General features: G+C 51.9%; 10 protein-coding genes across 10 annotated transcripts; 6 read left to right on the top strand and 4 right to left on the bottom strand.

Moving 5' to 3' along the window:
* Positions 1-194: 194 nt before the first annotated feature.
* Positions 195-2,161, top strand: COCVIDRAFT_106800 (hypothetical protein; the record flags this gene model as incomplete). The annotated part of the gene is made up of 3 exons (XM_014698251.1): positions 195-788; positions 840-1,981; positions 2,035-2,161. The coding sequence occupies 3 exons, from the start codon at positions 195-197 to the stop codon at positions 2,159-2,161; spliced, it is 1,863 nt and encodes a 620-aa protein (XP_014553737.1).
* Positions 2,162-2,733: 572 nt separating this feature from the next.
* COCVIDRAFT_106783 (hypothetical protein) lies at positions 2,734-4,156 on the top strand (the record flags this gene model as incomplete). Its single annotated transcript, XM_014698250.1, has 4 exons — positions 2,734-2,784; positions 2,838-3,450; positions 3,529-3,656; positions 3,719-4,156. The coding sequence occupies 4 exons, from the start codon at positions 2,734-2,736 to the stop codon at positions 4,154-4,156; spliced, it is 1,230 nt and encodes a 409-aa protein (XP_014553736.1).
* A 214-nt stretch (positions 4,157-4,370) lies between these two features.
* Positions 4,371-5,531, bottom strand: COCVIDRAFT_106875 (hypothetical protein; the record flags this gene model as incomplete). The annotated part of the gene is made up of 1 exon (XM_014698249.1): positions 4,371-5,531. One exon carries the CDS (start codon positions 5,529-5,531, stop codon positions 4,371-4,373), a length of 1,161 nt encoding a protein of 386 aa, XP_014553735.1.
* A 333-nt stretch (positions 5,532-5,864) lies between these two features.
* Positions 5,865-7,173, bottom strand: COCVIDRAFT_106797 (hypothetical protein; the record flags this gene model as incomplete). Its single annotated transcript, XM_014698248.1, has 7 exons — positions 5,865-6,365; positions 6,420-6,505; positions 6,553-6,578; positions 6,628-6,690; positions 6,746-6,872; positions 6,934-6,962; positions 7,016-7,173. 7 exons carry the CDS (start codon positions 7,171-7,173, stop codon positions 5,865-5,867), a joined length of 990 nt encoding a protein of 329 aa, XP_014553734.1.
* Positions 7,174-7,792: 619 nt separating this feature from the next.
* On the bottom strand, positions 7,793-8,951 carry COCVIDRAFT_106826 (hypothetical protein; the record flags this gene model as incomplete). Its single annotated transcript, XM_014698247.1, has 3 exons — positions 7,793-7,916; positions 7,973-8,662; positions 8,713-8,951. The coding sequence occupies 3 exons, from the start codon at positions 8,949-8,951 to the stop codon at positions 7,793-7,795; spliced, it is 1,053 nt and encodes a 350-aa protein (XP_014553733.1).
* A 515-nt stretch (positions 8,952-9,466) lies between these two features.
* Positions 9,467-12,255, top strand: COCVIDRAFT_29090 (hypothetical protein; the record flags this gene model as incomplete). Its single annotated transcript, XM_014698246.1, has 4 exons — positions 9,467-9,910; positions 9,958-10,326; positions 10,377-11,046; positions 11,096-12,255. The coding sequence occupies 4 exons, from the start codon at positions 9,467-9,469 to the stop codon at positions 12,253-12,255; spliced, it is 2,643 nt and encodes an 880-aa protein (XP_014553732.1).
* A 562-nt stretch (positions 12,256-12,817) lies between these two features.
* On the top strand, positions 12,818-13,571 carry COCVIDRAFT_40265 (hypothetical protein; the record flags this gene model as incomplete). The annotated part of the gene is made up of 4 exons (XM_014698245.1): positions 12,818-12,837; positions 12,894-12,914; positions 12,975-13,114; positions 13,180-13,571. 4 exons carry the CDS (start codon positions 12,818-12,820, stop codon positions 13,569-13,571), a joined length of 573 nt encoding a protein of 190 aa, XP_014553731.1.
* A 1,622-nt stretch (positions 13,572-15,193) lies between these two features.
* Positions 15,194-17,911, bottom strand: COCVIDRAFT_40264 (hypothetical protein; the record flags this gene model as incomplete). The annotated part of the gene is made up of 6 exons (XM_014698244.1): positions 15,194-15,286; positions 15,341-15,963; positions 16,009-16,094; positions 16,152-16,794; positions 16,844-17,315; positions 17,393-17,911. The coding sequence occupies 6 exons, from the start codon at positions 17,909-17,911 to the stop codon at positions 15,194-15,196; spliced, it is 2,436 nt and encodes an 811-aa protein (XP_014553730.1).
* A 1,221-nt stretch (positions 17,912-19,132) lies between these two features.
* On the top strand, positions 19,133-20,795 carry COCVIDRAFT_40263 (hypothetical protein; the record flags this gene model as incomplete). The annotated part of the gene is made up of 5 exons (XM_014698243.1): positions 19,133-19,165; positions 19,220-19,588; positions 19,653-19,972; positions 20,028-20,732; positions 20,783-20,795. The coding sequence occupies 5 exons, from the start codon at positions 19,133-19,135 to the stop codon at positions 20,793-20,795; spliced, it is 1,440 nt and encodes a 479-aa protein (XP_014553729.1).
* Positions 20,796-22,111: 1,316 nt separating this feature from the next.
* On the top strand, positions 22,112-23,693 carry COCVIDRAFT_40262 (hypothetical protein; the record flags this gene model as incomplete). Its single annotated transcript, XM_014698242.1, has 3 exons — positions 22,112-22,130; positions 22,210-23,016; positions 23,068-23,693. 3 exons carry the CDS (start codon positions 22,112-22,114, stop codon positions 23,691-23,693), a joined length of 1,452 nt encoding a protein of 483 aa, XP_014553728.1.
* Positions 23,694-23,905: the final 212 nt, after the last annotated feature.

The raw sequence follows: 23,905 nt of genomic DNA, 5'->3' as shown, positions 1-23,905 counted from the left end.
TCTCTTCCAGTCCCTTCATTTCCAGTAGAGACGCGTTGTGCCTTGACCGGAAACCCAAACGATCAGGCTTGGGCATTATCGATAAGAGGCTTAGCGGGGCACAAGATTGGCCCTTGATCCCAACCCTACGAAATTTCCTTCTCTTCACCTCCACCATCCCCGAGTCCCTTCCCCTGACGCCATATTAAGACATCATGGTCTCTGCGTCCAAAGCCGCCCGTCAGGCAAAGCGCGCCGCCGATGGCGACGCCAAGCCCAAGAAGTCGGCCACTTCCAAGTTGTCGTCCAAGGCCAACTCCAAGAATGCCTCCAAGGCCAACTCTGAGAATGGCGACAACCCCGAGGATCTTGAGCTGAACGAGGAGGTTCAGAAGCTCACTATGCAACAAGATAAGCATGGTCTGTCTGACCGTGTAACCACTGGTGTGCTTGCCTCGCTCGAGCAGTCGCGCGATGTCAAGATCATCTCTGCGTCGCTCGTGTTCCACGGCAAGGTTCTTTTCAACGACTCCACCATCGAGATCAACTACGGTCGCCGATACGGTCTGTTGGGTGAGAACGGTTGCGGAAAGACGACGCTGCTAAAGGCCATCGACAAGCGCGAGTTCCCCTTTCCAGAGCACATCGACATCTACCTGCTGAACCAGGGTGCTCCCAAGACTGAGTTGGGTGCCTTGGACTGGGTCGTCCGTGAGGCTGAGACTGAGCTGGCTCGTCTCGAGAAGATGGCTGAGGACATTCTTGAGAAGGACGGCCCTGAGAGCCCTCTCCTCGAGGATATCTACGAGGTACGTTGTAGTCGGATAATCATATTTTGACCCCCACTAACTAGTCAACAGCGTCAAGAAGATATGGACCCATCCACCTTCCATACTCGCGCTTCCCTTATTCTTACTGGTCTTGGTTTCAACAAGGTTACCATCAACAAGAAGACAAAGGACATGTCCGGTGGTTGGCGTATGCGTGTTGCGCTTGCCAAAGCTCTTTTCGTCAAGCCTGCTCTGCTCTTGCTCGACGACCCCACTGCCCATTTGGATCTCGAGGCCTGTGTGTGGCTTGAGGAGTACATGAAGAAGTGGGAGCGCACTCTGGTTCTCGTTTCCCACTCCATGGACTTCTTGAACGGTGTCTGCACAAACATGATTGATATGCGTCAAAAGAAACTCCTCTACTACGGAGGTAACTACGATGCTTACCACAAGACCCGTTCCGAGCAGGAGGTCAACCAGACCAAGGCCTACGAGAAGCAGCAAGACGAAATCAAGCACATCAAGAAGTTCATTGCTTCCGCCGGTACCTACGCCAACTTGGTCAGGCAAGCCAAGTCTCGCCAGAAGATCCTGGACAAGATGGAGGCCGACGGTCTCATCGAGCCCGTTGCTGTTGACAAAGTCTTTACTTTCCGCTTCGCCGACGTTGAGAAGCTACCACCCCCTGTGCTTTCGCTTGACGATGTCACCTTCTCTTACTCTGGAGATCCAAAAGACAACCTGTACGAGAACCTCGACTTTGGTGTCGACATGGACTCGCGAACAGCTCTTGTCGGACCCAACGGTGTTGGAAAGTCAACGCTGCTCAACATCTTCACCGGAAAGCTCAGCCCTACATCTGGTGTTGTATCGCGCCATACTCACTTGAAGCTCGGTGTTTACAGCCAGCACTCTGCTGAACAGCTCGACCTCACCAAGTCTGCCCTTGACTTTGTCCGCGACAAGTTCCACCACATCAGCCAGGACATCCAATACTGGCGTCAACAGCTCGGTCGCTATGGTATGACTGGTGAGGCACAGACGTCCAAGATGGCTACTCTGTCCGATGGTCAAAAGTCTCGTATTGTCTTCGCTCTGCTCGCTATCGAGGGCCCCAACATGTTGCTTCTTGACGAACCTACTAACGGTCTGGATATCCCCACTATTGACAGTTTGGCTGATGCCATCAACGCCTTCAGCGGTGGTGTCGTCGTTGTTTCTCACGACTTCAGGTACGTTCATTCTCCCAGAGATATGTTTGTTCGACATGCTAACCTCAAAACAGATTGCTCGACAAGATTGCCAAGGATATCATGGTTTGCGAACACAAGACTGTCCGTCGGTGGGATGGTACCATTGGCGAGTACAAGGATCACCTCCGCAAGAAGATGGCTTCAACTGGTGCTCTCTAAATGGATAATTCGGAATTGGTTTAGAAAATGCATGCGTCCTTTGAGCAGCGGGGCGCGGGTGCATAGCTAAAAGTAATGGCCTTAGAGCAGGTTTGAGATACCTCTGCAGTAGGCCGGCAGCTCATCGCTACCTGCGTCAGTGTCTCTGTACGAGCAGAGACATCTGGATTATGTGTTATGATGCATTGGGTTTTAGAGGAGTTTTAGAGTTGCCTTGCAATGAAATCATATCGCATACATGTCTTGATAAATTCTGTGAACTTTGCAGCATGTACTTAAAACGTAGAAGTAAGTTGTTAATATGACGTGATTGTAACTCGGAATGCAACGGACATAACAGGAGAGCATGGACAAGTGGTAGTGGGCCTGCACGTGCCGGTCTGCGAACTATGAGCTGTGACGAGCATCCCCGCAAGTTGACCTCCGCGGTGGAGCTTGAACATGGACATCCTCACATTAGCCACTCGTTGGTAACCTTGGTTCAGCAATTTCCCACCGGATTCGAAGAGCCCTAGATCCTCCGGGGTATCTCACTACATTCATTGTTTACTCACAGCAAACATCAGGCCGCCATGGCAGAGCTCACGAGCACGAAACTCAATGCCGAGTCGCATCTCTTGCTCGTATGTCCGGTTAAATTACGCGCAAGATGGCACTCACTAACTCACAATTCCAGGACCAACCTCTCCTCCGCATGCCATATGAGCTTTCCCGGCGCAACTTCAAAAACGCCCAGCGCGTCATCGAGCACTCCTCGACCGCCCTGCCCACCGCCCTCAGCGCAACCGCAAAAGCCGCAAACAAGAACGCCTCCCCAGAGGCAACCCTCTCCTCGCTCGACTCCCTGATTACCAAAATGCAAGGCCTAAAACGCAAACTCGAGGGCCTCCACGAAGAAGAAAACCGTCTCCACCGCGCTGCCAAAGCGCGCCTGCAGCACCTACAAGACCTCTACCAAGTCCAGAGTCTCGTCGACGTCAAATACGACGAATGGTCGCGCACACGACTTAGCAGGTTACTTGTCGACTACCTGCTCCGGGAGGGATATGCCGAGAGCGCAGCATGCCTTGCGCAAAGCAAGGGGATCGAAGATCTAGTCGATGTAGAAGCATTCGTAGCATGTCACAAGATCGAGCGGAGCCTCCGTGAGGGCATGAGTACGGCGCTGGCACTCGAGTGGTGCAAGGAACATGGCAAGGAGCTCAAGAAGGGAGGAAGCATGCTGGAGTTTGAGTTGAGGTTGCAGCAGTATATTGAGCTTGTGAGGCAGGGGCATGAGGCCGGATTGAGTGGGATGGATGGGTTGGAGGGGGAAGAGGGGGGTATGCACGGTGTTAGTATTGGTCGTGGTGAAGGAGGAGGAGGAGAAGCAAAGTTAGTGGAAGCCAGGGCGCATGCGAAGAAGTATCTTAGTGCGAGTGGGGATTTTACGCTCATGAGACAGGCGGCGGGTATGTTGGCGTATAGGCCGTGGGATGAGGTGGAACCGTATGCTGTAAGTTTTCTCTTCTTCCCCTCAAAGAGAGAATCAACGCAAACTAACATTGCCTAATCTAGTCCCTCTACTCTCCCTCCCGCTGGTCCTACCTCGCAGACCTCTTCGTCTCAACCCATCACACACTATACTCGCTTCCGCCTCGCCCCCTCCTCCACATCGCCCTCAGTGCAGGTCTTTCCGCCCTCAAGACACCAGCCTGCCACTCCGAATACATTCCCTCAGCTACAAACGCCGCCTCGTCCGCTACAACTGTCTGCCCTATTTGCAGTGCTGAGCTCAAAGAACTAGCGCGCAATGTGCCGTATGCGCTGCATACCAAGAGTATTGTTGAAGATGCGCCGGTTGTGCTGCCCAATGGCCGTATCTATGGCTCTGAGAAATTGCGTATTTTCAATGAGAAGGTGGGGACGGAGCCAGGATTTGTTAGGGATCCTGTGGCTGGGCTGACGGGGGAGAAGTGGAAGGAGAGTGAGGTGCGGAAGGTGTATATTATGTGATTTGTTGTTTCTTTTCATTTCTTTCTTTCCTTGGAGCAGGAGGTTCGGTCTTTTTTTTTGCTACGGAGGTTATATGCGCATAGCGGGGCGTTTTTCTTTTTCGGTTTATCGTAGCGGGATGCCCCGGCGTGGGTTTTAGTCCTGCCTGTATTGGTGGTACGGTCTTTTTCTAGTCATGACGGGTATCTCAATTTTTAGGATGAGATTCATAGCCTCAATCATCGTCTTCCTCAGCTTCCTCCTCTTCAACGTCATCTTCTTTCTCCTCCCCCTGCAAAGCCGCCTTCATCGCCTCCTTCTGACTCGGTAACCTTCCCCCCCTCGCCACCTTAGCCAGCCTCTCCATCTCCTTCTCCTCATCGCTATCAGCCACAAGCGGAATCTTCTCAAACACATACATCCTCGCCTCGCGATCTTCCCCTTTCCACCCACCACCTCCCTCCAGCGCCCCCAGCGTGCGAACGTGATGGTACCCCGGATACTGCTCCCAGTCGAACTTCCAGCTCTCAACTACCCTTAGCCCAACATGCCGTGCTAGGTCACGGATATTCCACAAAGTGTACGGTTCACCCTCAAAAAGAGTAACTATTATCTTCCCGCCCATACGAAGAAATGGTTTAACATTCTGCTTGTTCTTCTGTTCCTGTTGTTGAGAATCACCCTGAGATTGATGATCCCTCTTCCTCTTCCTACTCTCCTCCTTCTCCCTCTTCTGAGTCTGTAGAATATGCAACCTGCGCTTCGCATCTTTGGTATCAATACACGACTTGAAGAATTCAACAAGCAGCGCTTGGTTCGCGCGGACTTGGCGATTCACATCTGTACTGAGACCTCCCGTGTGGGGGAACATGAAGGCAATGGTGTCCCAGCCTTCCTCGTCATCGTCGCCATCGTCGCGCTTGCAGCGGAGATGCTTGTAGGTTGAGAGTTTTGTGGCGTCGATGGAGTGGAAGAGCGGGACAGGGGGTGTGAGGGAGGAGAGCTCGGTGGAGATGGGGATAAAGGTTGGGTATTTGGCTGAGACGTCTTCGCGCGAGTCGTAGCTGGTGGCTGTGACGTTTGCGCAGCCGTGCTCGATGGCGAGGGAGCGCGTGAAGCTGAAGTCGCCCTCGCCGACGAGGAGGATGTGGTCGTATTCGCCAAAGGGTATGGCGTGTTTCCGTTGCGAGGGTTGGACGTGAGCGGGCTTGGTCGCTGGTGGTGCGTCTTTCGCGCCGGTCGAGTTCATCTTTTGCTTCTTCTTTGCGGGTGGTTTTGTCGCGGCTTGTTTTGTTTCTGCGGCTTTTGCTGCTGCCTTGCGGTGGTGCGCTGCTATTTTTCTCTCACCCTCGCGCTTCAATTCCCGGCGCGCGCGCTTCGTTTTTGTCTTGGACATGTCGGCTACGTTCGAGGTTGTTCTCTGTGCTTCCGCAATTGGACGCAACTCGGAGGTTTGCGGGGAACTTTTGGAAAATTATGAGCTTGGACCATCACCTATCAAGGGTTTGAATGTGCATGTGAAAAGAGGGACGGAGGTATTTTGTGAATCAACGTTTCAATCCACAAGTCTCTGAGAAAATGATACAGACATCTGCACGACCAGATGATACATCTAGATGCGAGATGATTTCAATTGCTTCAACTACAATGTACAATAGACCTCCATGCGGCTACCACAATTCGTAAGCCTGCACACCTTGAGAGTTTAATGAAACATTACAATTTCCTCCTATATCAGGTCGCGCTTGACGAACTGGTCGTACAGAGTGGCTCCGAGCTTGGCAGGGGAGCGCTCGACAGTAACACCGGCGGCCTCAAGTGCGGTGATCTTGGAGTTGGCATCACCCTTACCACCGCTGACAATGGCACCAGCGTGACCCATTCTCCTGCCTGGTGGGGCGGAGATACCAGCAATGAAGCTAACAACAGGCTTGTTGGCGGTGTTGTACTCCTTCAGGAAGTCGGCAGCGTCCTCTTCAGCAGAACCACCAATCTCACCAATCATGATGATACCGTCGGTCTCTTCATCCTTGAGGAAGACGTTCAGGCAGTCAATGAAGTTGGTACCAGAGAAGGGGTCACCACCAATACCAACAACGAGGGACTGACCAAGGCCGGCTTGGGTAGTCTGGTTGACAGCTTCGTAGGTAAGAGTTCCGGAACGAGAGACGATACCAACGCGGCCGCGCTTGTGAATGAATCCAGGCATGATACCAATCTTGCATTGACCCTAGTAAAGTCAGAAGGCTATCCAGGTACGTGGGTGGGTGGATGGGGGACATACGGGAGCAATGATACCGGGGCAGTTAGGGCCGACCATGCGAGACTTGCTCTGAGACTTGAGCATATCTGTGATGCGCACCATGTCTACTTCCGTCAGTCACTGAGTTTTTCCTGAAAGACTTGCCCATGCGTACCGTGTTGGGGAATTCCCTCAGTGATACTGTTTATTGTAAGTTTCCATGTACCTCAGTTTCCATATGTATACCTACGTCACAATCAGAGGAACCTCGGCGGCAATAGCCTCTTCGATACTCGCGGCAGCGACCGGTGGGCTGCAGCGTGGTTAGGTTTCAAAAGCGACACGAGTCGTAGGCGGGTGAAGCGTACGGAACGAAGATGGCAGTAGCGGTAGCTTGGGTCTCCTTCATAGCATCTGCCACATTCTTGAAGACGGGCAGTCCGAGATGCTGGGTGCCGGCCTTCTTGGGGTTTGTGCCTCCAACAACCTTTGTGCCTAACAAAGTGTCAGACCTGTCCCCCGCAATATCAAAATGGCCTTTTGGCTAGTCGCATACCGTATTCAATTGCCTGCTGTGCGTGGAAGCTGCCCGTGTGTTAGTGTTACCCTTTGCTTCAGCCTCTTCCGTTCTTACTTACGTTCCCTGCTTTCCAGTGAAACCCTGGAACAGAACCTTTGTGTCGCTGTTGATGCGAAGGTTCTTAATCGTCTCGGCATACTGCGAGGAAGCGGTCGCATACTGCCTGGTTGCGGCCTTTGATAGCGCAGAGCGCAGGGGTTGTCGGATAGACTGCATCGTGACTGATGAGTGGCCACGAGAGCAAATCTGGGGTAGTGAGAGAGTATCGCGGGATTGATTTGGTGGTGGTTGACAGTCTGGGAGAAGCTGCGACACGCCGGGGGTTCTTCGGTGGAGGAGCTTGGCCAACCCTAAAATCTCGTGCCAGGGTCCGTCCGCGCCCGACAACATCACGAAAATAACTCGTTTGTCTACGGCCGCAGAGCTGCACCGGCTGGATGCACCCACTGTCCGATTGCCAATGTGCCGAGGTCTTCAGTATCTGCAAGAATTGTCTGTATTTTCAACTTCATCGGAAGTTAATAGCACATTCCATCAACAACATGTCAAGTGTCCACGAACTGCGCTGTAACGCTTCAAGTATCACATCTCAAGTTGTTCAGAATCCGTGCGCAATGGCCGGATCGACGTTCTCTTGCAATCAGCTTCAAATTGGCTAGGACGAAAGAATCTCGGTGGACTAGTCAATTTTCAAATGTCCAGTAGGAGACTCAAATGGAAGTCTGGCTCATCACAGTGGTCAAGAGGATTGCGGAATGAATTTCGTGTGGCAGCCAGCATGGCTGTATTTTACATTTACTACATGTCTTGTACACGGCCGGGAATAGACCTGCATCTAGTCGTTAAGTTTTCCGTAAAATGGAATACCAATGGCTTGAAGAAGGAGACGGGCGTCTTTGTTGCTGGTGGCATCGGTTTGGATGGTAATATGGCAACCGGGAATCATCTTGGGAGGATAGCTAGGTTGTGTCAGTACAAGGTGACTCGACCGCGGCAGGTACGGCAGGAGACTCACGCGTCATAGTTGACCTCGATCTCGGGAAAGAGGGCAACTTGGTCCGGGGTAAGACCAAAGCTCATATTGCCGTGTCCATCACCAGATGAACCGGGCACGCCCTTCCACTCCTTGATCCTCGGCAGCACCACGTCGATCAGCTTGGCCAAAAAATTGTCGGCGTCTTCCCGTTCCATGGTAGAGGTGACTGCGACATATCTGCCCTTTCGTAATCCCCAGCCGACTACGTTGTGCCTTGCCTTGTGCGAAATTGCTCGCACATTGCTAATGGCTTGCAGCACCATGCCGGCAACATGCAAATTTCCGCTGTTCTCTTGGGCTTCTGGCACCATGGAATGTACGACGACCTTTGTGATTTTGGGCACATTGCGGAATGTGCGGGGTTCTTGGAGCAGGCGGAGGACTTCACCCTTGCCTCGCGGGGGCCGCAGTGGGCGATTCTTGAAGTAGGGCGAGTCGCCAGTCCATTCGCGCAACCGCTGTTCGGTCTTGGGGGCCCGGTAGCCTGGGGGATAGTGCTGGTATGTGAGGGTGAGCAGGTCTGAGGCGATTTTGCTCTGGTACGTTTGCTCGAGGCGCGACAGACTGAAGGGCCCCGGCTGGAAGAGTCGCGATGCGGGATCTGACTCTGGCGGGGGCTGGTGAGGGTGGAGTGGACCGCGATAGTACTTGGGCGAGCGATATTGGTACCTGTGACGGGTGAGGAGGGATTCCTTGGTCATGCGGCGGGGACACGGTACCTGCTAGGCGGCAGCTGCTTGTTCCCCCTCCTCCGCAGCCGACTCCTCGCTACCGGGTCGAAATCCTTGACCAGATCTGCTGGCGGTGGTGGCGTGTGGAGGGAGGATGCGTCCTCAATTTCTGCGAGTGCTTGGGACGAGGCATTGCGGGCGAGGGCGGGCAGGGCGGGGCGGAAAGCCGGTCTGGCGGAGTTTCCCAAGGCCACGGCGGTGCGCAGCGGCAGGTCACGCATGGCCATGACGACGTCGGGAGAAGGCGTGGTGGGTGATTGTCGTCCGTGATAGCAGCAGCATGGCCCATGTCAAGTCTCCAGCGGACTTTTCCAGGCCATGCGCTATACGCTATACGCTAGACGATGAAGACTGCAGGGATCGCCTACATAATCGTACCGCCAGCCAGCTAGGGCCCGCTCTGGTAGCCAATAGGGCAGCCCCACCTAGAGGCACCTGGCTACGACAACGGCCACCAGCTCCTGCGCGGCTGACGGTCGCTGGTACACTCGACCATGTCTGGTGCTTCTTTGTCTCCTTGTGCTTCTTCCTATGCCGCCACTCGCCGTGCTGCTTCGTCGTTGCCTGCGTCCCGCGGCACGGCGTCATCCCGTTCCTTGGCTGCGCCTCGTCTGTTCCTTCCTCTAACTGGCATCAAGCCCGTCTGCCCCGCGACTTATCCACCACCCTGTCAACCTCCACATTCACCACCACCACCCACCCTTCTGCATGCATTCTCCCATTGCCTACCACCTCCGCCATCATGAACGGCGTCTCGCGATTTCTCAGCCGGCGTGACAAGCACGGCGAAAAGCGCGCCTCCAAACACGCAAAATCAAAAGTACGCCCGTCCTCTTTCGCTTCTACTTGCTTGCTCGACTCCCCCGCCCCTGCGCCATGCTGCACCGTCCGTCTGCCGTCGCCTCCCCGGACGAGCCCCCGGCGGCGACTGTCGGCTGGTGTTCAGACACTGTATCATAAGCTCCCATTTGTATTGTTGCATTCTCTAGGCGACAGTCTTCTATTACTGCACACTTCAGCGCCAGGTCGACCTCTTCACTCACCCACTACCATTCAAGACCCTCTCACCCCCTCTTCTGACCATATGTCTCTCCAGTCTCAAGCCCAAGATACTCCGCTCGATCTCTACAGAATATTCACCAGCGAAGGGCCCAGGCCGCCCGCAAACGACCATGCCGAGAAAAAAGTACGTCAAGAGACACGACTGCACGCACTCTCATTGACCATGTACAGGTCAAGATGCTGCTTACCCGGCTCCACGGTTCAGGCATAACAAAAATGGCAGAGGAACAAGCCGAACACGCCCTCGCTTGGTACCCGGATGACCTCGACAAGGCCTACGATCTCTTAGTCCTTGCCAACGAATCGCTCGAGGGCGAACTGAAGGACTACAACCCCAACGTTCCCATGCTGGGCGCCATCAATCGGAACATGGTGACATGCTATCTAGATGCGCTCCTCTTTGCCATGTTTGCGCGTCTTGATAGCTTTGAAGCCATGTTGTATGACAATTTTGAGGATGAGCCCCGGAAGAAACTGGCCGCTGTCTTGAGACTATGGGTGAACCTGTTGCGCACAGGCCAGCTTATCAGAGTCGACCTGGTATGGTCTATCCGCACCACCGTCACTTTCGTAACTAATGACCATCACAGACAAAGCATCTTCAGGATTCGCTCGCACGATGTGGCTGGGAAGATGCGGCGCAGGTGCGGCAGCAGGACGCATCCGAAGCTTTTACATTCATCACAGGCGCACTTGAACTGCCACTCCTTACCCTAAAGATGGACATTTATCATACTGGGCGCGAAGATAAAGAAGACGACCACAAGTTTGTAAACGAACGACTCCTGGAAGTTGCTATCCCAGAACCAGAAGAAGGTCGTATCGTTACGCTCGAGGACTGCTTAGAGACCTATTTCAACAACAGAATCGAAGTGAAGCGCTACCTGCAACGGCAAAACACGATTGCCACCATAAGATCAACCAGGGATGAATTCACAGGCAAGGATTCTGAGAAAAACGAGTCGATACACATCGAAACTGCAGAGATGGACACGCCAATGACTCCAATTGTCTCATCTCCCATATCGCTGGAGCCTACAACCCCTTTGGCACCAGTTCGACCTGAGCTAGAAGGCCGTCGCCGTGCTGATAGCATCTTCGGTAAGCGCTACTTGCGCCAGCCTCCTGAAGCCCAAACGTTCGACGAGAAGAAGCATGTCGAGGATATGCTAGACAACAGCTCTGGCGGTCGACCCCGCTCAGCTTCTCTACTTAAGAAGGAGATTCTCATGCCAGCATGGCAGTTTTTCAGTCTAATTCGTAAGTCGAACTTTGCCGCCAATATATGTGGTGCTAACAATTTTGGTAGCATGGTACACGGACAACGTACCAAGGTCGGATGCGCAGGTTGCAGCGCATTTCTCTGCAAAACGCCCTGTTCTCGGAATATGTCTGAAGCGATACACTATGAACCCAAATGGCACCCCAAAGCGCCTCGATACATATATCGACATTCCACTTGACATTGGCTTGCCCCATTTCATTTCCGACGAAAGAATGAAAGAAGAGGGTCCATTATTCGGCAATTTCAAGCTAGTGCTACAATCGGTCGTCTGCCATCGAGGTGTATCAGTGGATTCTGGTCATTACGTTGCACTTGTTCGTGCCAATGCTCGTGGGAGGCCTGGAACTGCTAATTCCGAATCTGACGAAGAAGAAGCGAAATGGCTACGGTTCGACGATCTTTCAAATCAACGAGTCACCGAGGTCGACATTGAGCAAGCTCTGCGCGAAGAGTCGCCGTATCTCTTGTTCTACCAAGTACAACCTATTGATGAAGAACTGGCTTCCAGAGGTGATCCCCCAACCTATGCAGAGGCGCAGTCCAGAATCCCGTCTGCAGATCCATCCCGTGAAACGCTGGCCTCTGTGCCCTCTACTACTGCAACAGACGTCGATACTACTGGCGACTGGGAAAAGATTAGCGTGCCTGATGCGCATACTGAACCAAATCGCACGGACGAGCCAGCCAGTCGGAACAGCACTTCCAGTAATTGGCGGACCAGCATAACCATTGACGACGGCGAAGGGAGCCTTCGTGGACGAACCCAACCGACAACCCCAGCTGAAGATAAGACCGGCTTCCTATCTGTTTCCCGACGCGGCTCACGTATATGGATGTCCGGCGCTGGCAAAAGTCGGCCGGGTAGTCCAAGTGGCGAGAATCGATTGTCCATTACTCTGTCGCGGCTGACAGGCCGGGGCAGCAATAACAAGTTGATCACGACAGAGGTTATTAGTACTGGCGATGAACCTAGTGTTGTAACTGACAAGGCCATAAGCCCTGAGGGCAGCCAAAAATCACCGTCTCCGGTCAAAGAGAAGAAAGAATCTGGAATTTCACGAAGCAAGAGCAAAAAAGAGAAGAAGGACCGGATGAGGAGCAAGAGTAGAGAGCCTGGTGCGGTCCTGGACAAAGGTAAGTCAAAGGGAAAGAATAGGCCGGATCGCGAATGCGTTGTAATGTGATTGCTACAAGGTCTGGTTATTGGTTGGCATTGGTTGCATTGGGACAGGGGTGGCTATGAGGTTGACACCGGAGTTTTTGATATTTTAGCGTGGCGTTCGGGAACAAACATGGGTTCATGTGGATTGGGTACCAAGGGTGTCAAATAGGCATCGGTTTGCATACACATCCACAGGACTATTATAGATAAGATACCCTAAATTCAAGTAGAGCCAGAGCGCTGGCAGACTGCCAGACCTCGATATTTTTTGCTGCACTTGTGAAACCTGCTGTACCGAAGGAAACTATCGCTATACTGTTGTGAACTAGGAATGTGTTCTGAGAAGACTTTGGACGAGCCTAGAAGGGTGAAATCCAATTGAGGTTAACCCGCCGCCGGCAACCTGGCCTCTTGGGTCGCGCTAGGGTTATCCTCGCCCACCACAAAAGTCGCCCGCTCATCCCTTCGGCTTCTCTCCCACGTTTCGCGCCACAACACCTCGCCTCTCTTCTAGGACTTTTTATAATCCTCTGCCGAAGCGCTCCTTACCTAGCTACCTCAATTCATTCACCCCAACTCTCACAATGGCTATCAACCCACAAATGTATGCATCCCCGGCCTCCGAGGCTGTTGAAGACAGTTTGCTAATCCTCGCCGCAGTTCCAACCTGGTCATCATCCTGTATGCTCCTCTCTAGCCTTTTCGCACCCGCAGCAGATCAGAAATCTAACACATATGCAGGGGATTCATGCAAATCTCAAAAAAGATTCCGTTTGATGACCCCAACGTACTCAACGGCGTGCGCGCACTCTACATTGTCTCCAACCTGGTCATCGCGGGCATCTACCTCTACGTCCAGACGCAGATCAACAAGAAGAATGGTGCGTCGCTCCACAGTCGCAAACACTTTTGATAAGGAGGAAAGAGGCTAACACACGTGGCGCAGACATGACCGTCGTCAAATACGTCGAGCCCGCGCCAATGGGATCCGGCGAGGAACCCAAATTCGTCGCTACAACCGTCAAGGCGTACGATCTCGGCAAGCTGCGCGAGCTCTTCAAGGCCCAGGCCATGGGTGTCGGCATGATGTGCGTTATGCACCTTTACTTCAAATACACCAACCCGCTCCTCATCCAGTCCATCATCCCCCTCAAGGGCGCGTTCGAGGGAAACCTCGTCAAGGTTCATTTGTTCGGACAGCCGGCAACTGGTGACCTGGCCAGGCCATGGAAGGCTGCTGGCGGTATGATGGGTATGGGTGCTGGTGAGATTAAGACGGACAAGAAGAGCATTGAGGCTGCTGAGCGCGCTGGACGCGGTGGTGTCAAGGATGAGTAGGCTGGTTGCATGATTCGCATAGTGCCATGTGGTGTCTAGATTATTTAGAAGTCGCTGCTGGTATCTTGGACTGTCAAATTTCGGAACCCCCCGGATAGGAGCTTACTGCTATCTTGTACAACACTAATGAAACTTTTCAGCCTATCCCTTAATTCTTTTATTCGCCTTTTGACTATGCGTATTGTGAATGTTATTGCGGGGTGTATTGACAAAAAGAAAGGAAAGGAAAGAGATAGACAATGTTAGTCAGCATTGTGTTTGTCGTCCATGGGGAGTAGTCCACTCTAAACTCTAACCATAAGACCAAGAGTAAAGTCCTATCTCAAACATGAATTAAGTTTCATCCATTAGATTAGTAAATTCCACCTCTTCTATCAAACATGCACACTGCCGTCTCTGCCATCTCCTCCCATATTAACCCCATACCAAACGTCGTAACTATTCCAAAACCCAACATTCCTCATCTCCGTACTCGTACCAGTTCACCCTCTTACATTTATCCCGCTCATTTCTTATATCACACCTCTTTCTTACGTCGTGTAATCTGTATCCACACAACCAACATGATTCACTTCTTTGGACCAAGGGCAAATTGGAAATTTTGGAAAGTTGTGGGGGGGGGGGGGGGGATGCGAGATAAGTTTTTTTTTGTTATTACCTGTGTATCGACTATTTTGAAGGAAAGGGGTGCTTGGGGGAGATGGATTGGATTGCAGCATGTATGCATTGTGATGCGGTATCCAGGTCGAGTGAGTGGTATATACTGGAGGTTTGGAACTTTAGGGGGTTTTTTTTCTTTCAATGCTGGGGATTTTAAAAGTTAAAAGAGGTGTAGGGATTAAGTGTATTGTGCACGCAAAATACGAAGAATATCAAAAGTACCATGTAGTATACATTAAGACGCTCAAAACACCAAGTTAAGAAAGCGTACATAGTGGGAGGTTAGAAATGGTGATGGTAGCAGAAAAAATATATATTCTTGATATTCTAATTCGTCTAATTGAATGGTAAATTTGGTATTTGCAACATAAAAGTTATATACGCTGACTCCAAAATAGGGAGTTGTCTGGAAAAGAAATCCCGTGTTTGGTCGAATGCTCGGTCCCCCTATAGCCGAGCCTGTTACAATTACAGCTGTCTTACTGTAGAAAATTGCGGTGTGAGTTCTTCCTCTAGCATGCGTAGTGCTTCTTGGTGACGCCGAGAACTCGTCTACGTCTTCTCGACGTTCTCCTCCCCGCTGTGAACTGGACTCCCCGGTGACCAACCTTATTTTTGCTAGCACTGGATATGGGTTGAGAGCCGGAGAGTAGATATCATGTGTTCTGGTCTCGTATTCCACTTGCTGACTTTCTTCCCGCTGATGCAACGACGTGTCCATGGCTACATGGGTGGGCTCTGTAGCGTGAAGTTTGGAAAGGCGTATCATAGGATGGCCAGCCAGCTGGGACGGTAATCCAATTCGCCGTACTGTTTAGCGCGGGACTCTTGAAAAGACCACTGCCAACAGGAGCTAAGCGGAGCCTTAATCTGGAATACGATCTGCCAAGCTCATGATGCTTGCTATTGCATACGATCGGAAAAGCAGAAGAAAAAGGTTGTATGTCATTCGCTAACGTAGTTCAGACTCCTGCTGTCCATTGGGGAAAATAGCCATCTTGCATTGGCATTGCAACAGGCTCGTTCTCGTAATTGAAGGGGTCACCCCAGAAACCCTGTTTTGGTCAGTAATCATGTCCTTTTTCACCGGATTACATTGTGAGACTTACAAAATCGAATTCAGGGATGACGTTGGTAGTTGGTTGCATATCCCCAACGATATTGTTAATGTTGTTTATATTGATGTCGTCCCAGACCGGTGCACGGTTTTGGAAATTTGATGTCGAATCCATCATGTCAGGTTGAGATTGTACTGGCGGCGGTTGGGGAAGCGGCTGAGACTGTGGCAGTAGTGTCGGTTGATTGAACGTCATGGAACTGGGTTGGTAAGCATAAGCAGGTATTTCTCCCATTGCTTGATATGGTCCTGTGTTGCTGTTTGGCATAGGGCCCAATGGAAGGGTAGGCATAGTTGCAGACATGGGAGTAGATACAGGCGTAGACGTCGACGTGGATGTAGACGTTGGACCAGGCATAGTCGCAGACGCGGGTGTAGGCTGGCTCATGTACGGATTCAAGGGTTGATTTTGGGACCTAGGCGAAAGGGTGTGCTCGGCTACGGCCTTGTCAATCATGTTCTTGACAGCCTGCCATGCCTTGGCGTTGTTGTTTGCTCGAAGAATGCGCGACATTTGCAGCGCTCTCAAGGCTCGTTGCCGATCTGGGGCATCGAACAGGGGGTTGCGTAGCTCGGACAAGATGTGCATGATAGCTTGGAACGAAGCAATGGCGCCTTGATTTGTTAGCCTTGAAAAATACGAGAAGTGGGTCTGTATACCAATGTGCCACTGGAAGCGAGCGGCGTCAACATCCGCAGCTGCTCCATTGATCGTCTCTACGCAGTTGACAGATTTTTCAAATATCCTAAATCGTTAGTCTCTACTAGTTCTCAACAAGACATAATCAACTGAAGATACGTACGATCTGCGAATGTCATCGGAGAAGACGTCATCACGGTACGCACGCGGCATACGGAGCCAGAAGAACAAGTAAGCGCGCCATTCGAGTAGCGAAGCCAGTCCCAAAGTCAATCGTTCCATTGGTATTTCTGGGTTGAGGAATTGCAAGTACTTCCGATGAGTCTCTTCGTGTACTTGATCGAGCATGACTTTGATCTGATCATAAAGATCCCGCAACTCCTGTGCAGGGTCCGGGCGAGAGGTACCGTGAAGCCCAGAATCGAGCATTCGCCGCTCTAAACGATATGTGCTTTGGACTATGCGCCTCAACGCTCGCACACCGTTGAATCGGACCAGTTGAAACGTCATTGATGTGAACTTTTGCTCGTTGTATGGAGCCTCGCCTGGACTCGCTCCATCGACAAGTTCTTCGTCATCGATATTCCGGGGAAGAAGCGTTGTGTAAAAATCTTCAGTTATGCTTGGCTCTTGACCCTTGCATTCAGCTGCACGAAACTCCAGGTGTCCAAGCTGATGCCACATGCGGCGGCGTTGTTCAATAGTGAGGGCGTCCATTGATCCTGTGGGAAACAATGATGGATCCCGGTGTAATCCCTGATTCAGAGCGATACGGAAAGCTATGCCAATCAACACCCATGCTTTTCCTGATTTCCATGTCAGCTTAGTATACCGACAAATGCTCTATAAGCCTACCCATGTCTTCCTCTCTTGTGATGCATGTCAGCCATAGTACGAAGCCCTGGAATATTTCAAGATCGGATGTTGTTAGGTAATTTTCTCTGGCGAGAGAGATTTCGACGCCCAGTTGGAATCGGTCCAGAAGGGCTTCCTTGGTATCACCAAATCTGGTCTGGACAATTTTGGGAGGCAGTGAATTGATAGCAGAGAAGTAGATGGCGTAGGCAATAGGATGTGCTTCACGGTTATATGTGAAGAATTTGCGCATCACTGTCGGTCTATGCGTGATCCTCACCATGGGGTCTACATTGGTGAAATAGACGTCCAAGAGGATATCGCGGTGCTCTTGGGTGCTAGGTAGTAAGTTTTCAAGGTTGGAGCCTGCGCCCGCGCGGCCCAGTGAGAGTAGATCGACTAAACTGCTTTGTGGAACTTCTTTCTTCTCCTCATCCGTCTTATCGCCTAGTAAAGCCTTGATGTCTTGAATCTAACAAGGGTCAGCACATGCTTGCTCCAGCTGAAGAACGATTACAGAGAGACAACAAATGGCAACGTCTTACTTACCTCGTCAGCAAGCAATGCAAAATGCAGAGATGAGACGAACTGGGATTGTCCACCATTCAGCAAAAGCGTCCCGTCGCCATTGTCAGAGGTGATACCGGCTCCCTGGGAAGTCTGACTGCTGGATGACGGGGTTGAAGCGTCCGTGTCTTTTCTCTCAAAGTCAACGCTGGAGCGCAGAGACGATACCGAGTTGGTCCCCTGTCCAGCGACCGCCTTTTCCAGTAGATACTCGAGTCGATCCAGCCGGGCTTGAACATCATTACTTCTTCCGCCCTTTGCGCCAGTGGCTAGGGTAGATTTGGATATCCTTCCAGTAGCAGTGGGCGCCGGGACCTGATCAGTCCAGGTGCAAGCATGGTTGCCTCGAGTACAAGAGCCACAGACAGGGTGGACATGATCGCATTTGACTTTTCTTCGTCGACATGTTAAACAGGATGAAATCACTCGTGGGCGGCCTCCGGTTTGTTTGGCTGTCGAGCCTGGTGAGTGGCCTAATGCGCCGCCCTTGGTATCGGCCATGACCGTACAAGAATGAAGGATGGTCCTTTACGCAATGCCTAAAGTTTTCAGAGGCGTGGGTCGGTGGACGGGGAAGAAATAGCCCCGCTGCACCGGGTGTCGAGCATGCACCACCGCCCCCACTCGTCTGCGCATCTGGCCAATCTAAGGACTAGCGCGGATCATTGAGGCTCCATTGTCGGCTTGGGCCCCAAGTACAAACTAGACCAACATTTTATCCCTCGGCATGTGCCTCAGAGTGGAAAACCTTAAGTGCCCTGCATGTCACTTGGACGCCCCTGAGACCTGATGGCCATTTTAAATCCGTCGAAACTCGTACTACAGCCGATGTTGTTCATATAACGGGAGCCAATGGCCGCCAAGGCAGCAACTCTAGCATGAACTTTGCTGAAGCATACAACACGACTGCCACGTATCTCGTCATTTCTTGGGCCTCCGAGACATTTCCATGCGTAGAGTATGGTGTCCGCAAAAGCAGACTTGATGATCTCATCCAGCAGGGTTGTAATCACCTTGTATATATACGTCTGTCAACCATCCTTGCCGGCACATGCTGCGTCATCGCCGACTATCCCGAGCTGCCGACGGATAGTCTAAATTTAAGATATAACGTGCTTATGGTGCCAAGTTCTAGACTGGCATGTCCCCGCTCAAAAACGGACATCTGCCTTTTGTCCGCAGAAAAGCTGCGCATGAGCTGGCACAAAACACCTTACTCACCTGCACATCTCTCTGCAGCGTCAGCGATGCCTGGGCGCAGCTCACTGTATGCGAAAATTAGTCCGCCAACAGACGCATGTAATCTAGGTATGCACTTGGGCGCTGCAACCCTACGAACAAGTCATTTCTATTGGCTCGCTCGTGGGCGGGGAGGAAGCTAAACTCGATTAGTACTACATCTGGTATTGCTGGCTGTGGAATTCCACTGGCTAAGCCCGAATAGGTAAACGACATGCTCCATTCCGCTGGTGGAACTCCTACAGGATCACTGAAAACAGTTGTAGTAGAGTTATGGATTGTAGCAGAACAGGTATATAATAGCTGGTGTCCGTGTGAAAGAGAGATGCATTCAGTCTTGAGATTCACTATTTACAAGTTACAACACATCAACAGAGCGAAGTTTGTATACTCAAGCATAAACATCGACCATACAGTACATATCCTCAACCACATCTTCAACCAAACATCAACCCCAACCAAACACTCTACACGCCAATCACAATGGTTCAAAAAGGCCTCTTCATCAACAACGAAGTACATTAACCCCAGACACATATCCCCCCATCCACCCAACTAACACCCCACCAGTACATCAACTCCACCTCCACCGAAACCCTCTCAATCCACTCCCCCCACGATGAATCCCTCGTTCTAGACGGCATCCAAGCCGCCTCCCTCGCCGACGTAGACACAGCCGTCGCAGCAGCCCGCGCCGCATTCCAAGGCGAATGGTCCACATGGACAGCCAAGCAACGCATGCAAGTCATGTACCGTTTTGCCGACTTGCTCGACAAGCACGCCGTGGAGCTCAGTGCGTGGGAGGCAAAGTGTATGGGCCAGCCGGTCATGATTACGCAGTGGATGTACAAGCTTGGGTCGGATTATTTTAGGTATATGGCGGGTTGGACGGATAAGGTGCCTGGGGAGCAGTGGCCGGAGGTGGATGGGATTTACAAGGTTTGTTGAATCCGCGACTCTTTTTTTTTGTTGATAGAGAGAGAATATGCTAATGGAGAGATAGATTGTCGAGTATGAGCCTGTTGGAGTTTGTGCCGGTATTGGAGCCTGGAATGGTGCTATGATGTTTTTTGCGCTCAAAGTTGCTCCTGCTGTGGCTACTGGGTGCACGATTGTTTACAAGGGGTCCGAGAAGAGTCCTATCGGACTCATCCAAGTAGGCGAGCTGGTCAAGGAAGCTGGTTTTCCACCGGGTGTCATCAACATCATTACTGGAGATGGAAAAGTAGGTGCTGCTATGGCCGGCCACATGGACATTGACAAGATCGGTTTTACCGGCTCCGTTTTTGCAGGCAAGAAGGTCCAGGAACTCGCGGCCCAGAGGTAAGTTGCTTGATCTGATCAAGTTCAAAAAGTCCAATACTAATGTTTCATCCAGCAACCTCAAGCGTGTCACGCTCGAACTCGGCGGAAAATCACCATCGCTCATCTTTGCAGATGCAGACATTGAAAACGCCCTCCAACACCACAGCCAAAACTTCCTCATGAACAGCGGTCAGGCTTGCGTCGCAGCCAGTCGTACCTTTGTGCAAGAAGACATTATCGACGACTTCATTGCACAACTCAAGATACGTTTCGAGCAACTCAGCAACATTATGGGACACCCCGAGCAGCAAGGCATCATGTACGGTCCACTGGCTGATAGCAAGCAATTCGAACGTGTGATGGAGTTTATCGAGATTGGCAAGAAAGAAGCGTCACTAGTCACTGGTGGAGTACGAAAAGGCACCAACGGGTTTTACGTTGAGCCGACCATTTTCGTCAACCCAGGCGACGATGCTCGCATCTATCGCGAAGAGATTTTTGGGCCAGTCATCACTATCCGCACGTTCAAGACGGAGGAAGAGGCGATTCGCATGGCAAACGATACAAACTATGGCCTGTCTGCTTGCGTGTTCACGGCTTCTGTCCCGCGGGCACTGCGGATAGCCAAGAAGATTCGATCAGGCATGGTGAATATCAACACGTCGCAGACGGCGGGTCTTGAGGCACCCATGGGTGGCTCTAAGCAGAGTGGGCTTGGGAGAGAGGGTGGAAAGGTGGGTGTGATGAGTTATCTGGAGGCCAAGACAATCTGTATAAAGTGAGTATGTCCGCGCTTTTTCCGAGGAATGGTTGGCTAACGAAAAGTAGTATGAATGTGTGAGAGATGATTGGAAACATGATCTAGGGTGGTGGAGTGTTGCATCATTACCGGTTTTGGACAATGGCGTTAAGTGTCTTTGATGTTTGTGTTAGCATTTGAGTTTAGTAGACTAATTTCTGAATATACCGATGCCTGTTTGCAATCTAGTTTCTTTTTGCGGTACAGTGCAAGGGATAAACACGTAAACATGGTACGGATGACCCTCATATCCTTGGAGGCAGTCTAGATTCTTTCGTATCTGAAGATCAGAGCAACGGGATGTCATCACAGCAGCATGCTACCATGGAACCCCTCGACAACGAATGCCGGAACACTGCCGTGCCGGGGGGTCTTGTTGTTTTTTCCTTCTTGAACGTATCCCCTGGTGGCCTGCAGATATCAAAATCAATAAGTGGGGTTGCTTTTCCAACCGTTTTCGGATGGCGTGTCAGTGTTGGTCTTAGCGTGGTTGGTGGAGGATATCCAATGGGTTTTGGTCCATGTTCCTGGCCATTCCCAGCTGCTGGAGCTAAGGATATAGCGCCACTTGACTTTGAAACAGCTGGCAGAGAAGAGGACAAAGAAGGCGGCTATCGTCTCAAGCCATGACGTTGGCACGAACCTAGCGTGGGCCAGCTAGAGTGTGAAGGCTGCGCGGGGCGAGCCTAGTGGTGGCTGACGCTTGGGACTAATGGTTGAGCTTGGCCGGGGGTGGTAGTTTTGCAAGCAATGCGGACGCAATGTCACTGCACAACCTGGCCGAGGCGAGTGACATGTAGCTGTGAATGGCAGCTGGCGTGGGTAGTGATAAGACGTGGGTACTTTGCGGGAGCACGTGGGCTGGGTCGACTGCATGGGTACGGGGGGGAGAGGTGAAGAAAGAACCGGCTAAGGAAGCGAATGACGCCCCAGCCTCTTCGCGACCTTTCCCGATTGTCTCTCCCGTCCCCGCCGCCTGCATGTGTCCCCCAGGCCGTCACACGTCACTGGTGTGAATGCACACAGCTTGTCCCGTCGCATTGGAAGCTGAGTGGTTGGCGCCGAACCGCCAGGGCTCCTGTCCAGCAGAGAGGCTGGGACCGGCCAGCTGCAAAAGCTTGCCTTGGCCATACGGCCTCTATCGTCCTGCCCGAGGGCGTGCCCAACAATGCATCTTGCATCTTGCATGCTTCTGCTTCGTTCAATTCACCGGCCCCGCTGCAAATCCTCGCAGCTGACCCCGACGGCAACTGCACACTGACATCGCCCTCACAGCTTCACCGCCCGCGACACTATTGCTATTGCTACTACTACTACTACTACTACTCCTCCAAACAAGATGCTCGCCCTTCGTTGACATGGCCACTCTTTCTCCTGGTGCGTGTGGTGCGGTGCGCATTAGAGCTGTTGGACTATACACACATAGCATAACCTGCTAACCTGGTCGCATCTATAGACGTACGCGATTCTACTCTCAAGTCGCTCAAACTGACCTGCCCCTCCGCCGAGGTCATTCACCCTCCATCCTCCCAATCCAAATCTTCCTCCGACATGCCTCCCACCGAACAGCAGGGCTATCCCTTCCCAGAAGTAGGCGACGAGTGGTCTGACGAGGAAGTCCTAATCCCCAGGCAAAGACGAAAGACGCAGTACATACCACCATTGATGTTTGAAAAGATCACAGCCACCTCAGCAGAATCATCTTCAGAAGATTCAAGCACGCCATCGCCCCGCCCCCAGCGATCTGGCGGAAAAGTCAGCCCGAATGTGCCGCTCAAGAGCCCGTCACGCCAGAGCGCATCGCGAGGGAACAGCCAAGATGAGCTTGTCCAGCGCTTCTACCAGCTTACAAAAGAGCGTGATGCGCTGAGGAAGGAGCTGCAGCGGAAGAGCATGGGTGCCAATGGCACCTCGACCAGAGGCTCCAAGCTGTACAGGACAGAAGAGGATACACTGATAGAGGAGCTCTTTGCTCTACGCCACGAGATACGCAACTGGAGTGAAGAGTACTTTAGCGGCCCCATCAGGACCTCGAACAAGCGACCCTATCTTACCAGAGCGAGAGAGCTCTTTGGGAACCTTACCGACAATTACCATGTCTACCTCAAGGACCCTGAAGATCGGCCTCTTCTTATACAAGCATATGTATGGATGCGATTACAACAAAAGATTTTCAACAATTGGCAAAAAGGGAGTGGATACGTCTGGGCAGGAAAATTGGGCGACAAGAAATTACGAGATATTAATGATACGCTACGAAAGGGTATGGTCTCTTATCTTGCTCATTCGACATGCGACACTAACAGATGCACAGCCGTCAAGAACGAAGCCGAAGCCGAAGAGTACCACCGATGGCGCTCGCTGACCGTGAACCTTCTTGTCCCACAAGTCGACGGCAAATGGCGCCCTACCTTTGACGCAACACCCGTGCTAAAACAAATATCCCGCTTCTGCAGTCGCATGCGCCACAAGCTACGCCCGTGGGCTACCCGCTCCCTGAGCGCAGGCAAGGAGCAACTAGGAACAATTGTCTCGGCCTCCGTAGCCCTCGATCTCAAAATGAAGCGTCAGCGCGCCGACTACCGCTTCGTCACTTTTACCGGCGGCAAGAAAGACCAGTACTGGGGCTACGGCTACTACGACAGCGAAATGGAAGACGTCTACGACGATGACTCGGACGACATGGGCGGCGGCTACGGCAGCAGTGATAATCCCCGAGGCCGAAGAGTAGAGCTGGCTCTTGCGCCTGCGCTTGAGAGATGCGGGAATGCTAACGGTCATGTTTTCGATCAGAGTTTTATGATGGTCAAGGCAGATGTTAGTTGTAAGAGATTGGAAAAGCGGAAGAAGCCGCAGCCTAGACCGAGAGGGGGCGGTGGCGGCAGTGTAGTAGGCGGAAGGGGTGCTAATAACCGCTTCAGTGGGTTTTGGGGTCGGTGACCTTACTCTTTTTTCCTTCTTCATTTTTTTCCTTTGCCCTTTCGCATCTTCTAAAACTGGTCAAGACTTGGTCGCCAGTTCTTACTTGCATCTGACATGTTGGCTTTTGCCCCCCCCCCTTTGATCTGCATATTCGAGCCCTCTCTTGTGCATTTGCAGTATTATACCCTCGACCCTCTTCTCCATACCTGTTTGTCTCGGTTTAGCCCTGC

The sequence above is a fragment of the Bipolaris victoriae genome (genome assembly GCF_000527765.1).
Source record: "Bipolaris victoriae FI3 unplaced genomic scaffold scaffold_81, whole genome shotgun sequence".
Taxonomy (NCBI): domain Eukaryota; kingdom Fungi; phylum Ascomycota; class Dothideomycetes; order Pleosporales; family Pleosporaceae; genus Bipolaris; species Bipolaris victoriae.
The sequence above is the reverse complement of the archived record's forward strand: the minus strand, read 5'-3'. Positions and strand labels throughout refer to the sequence as shown.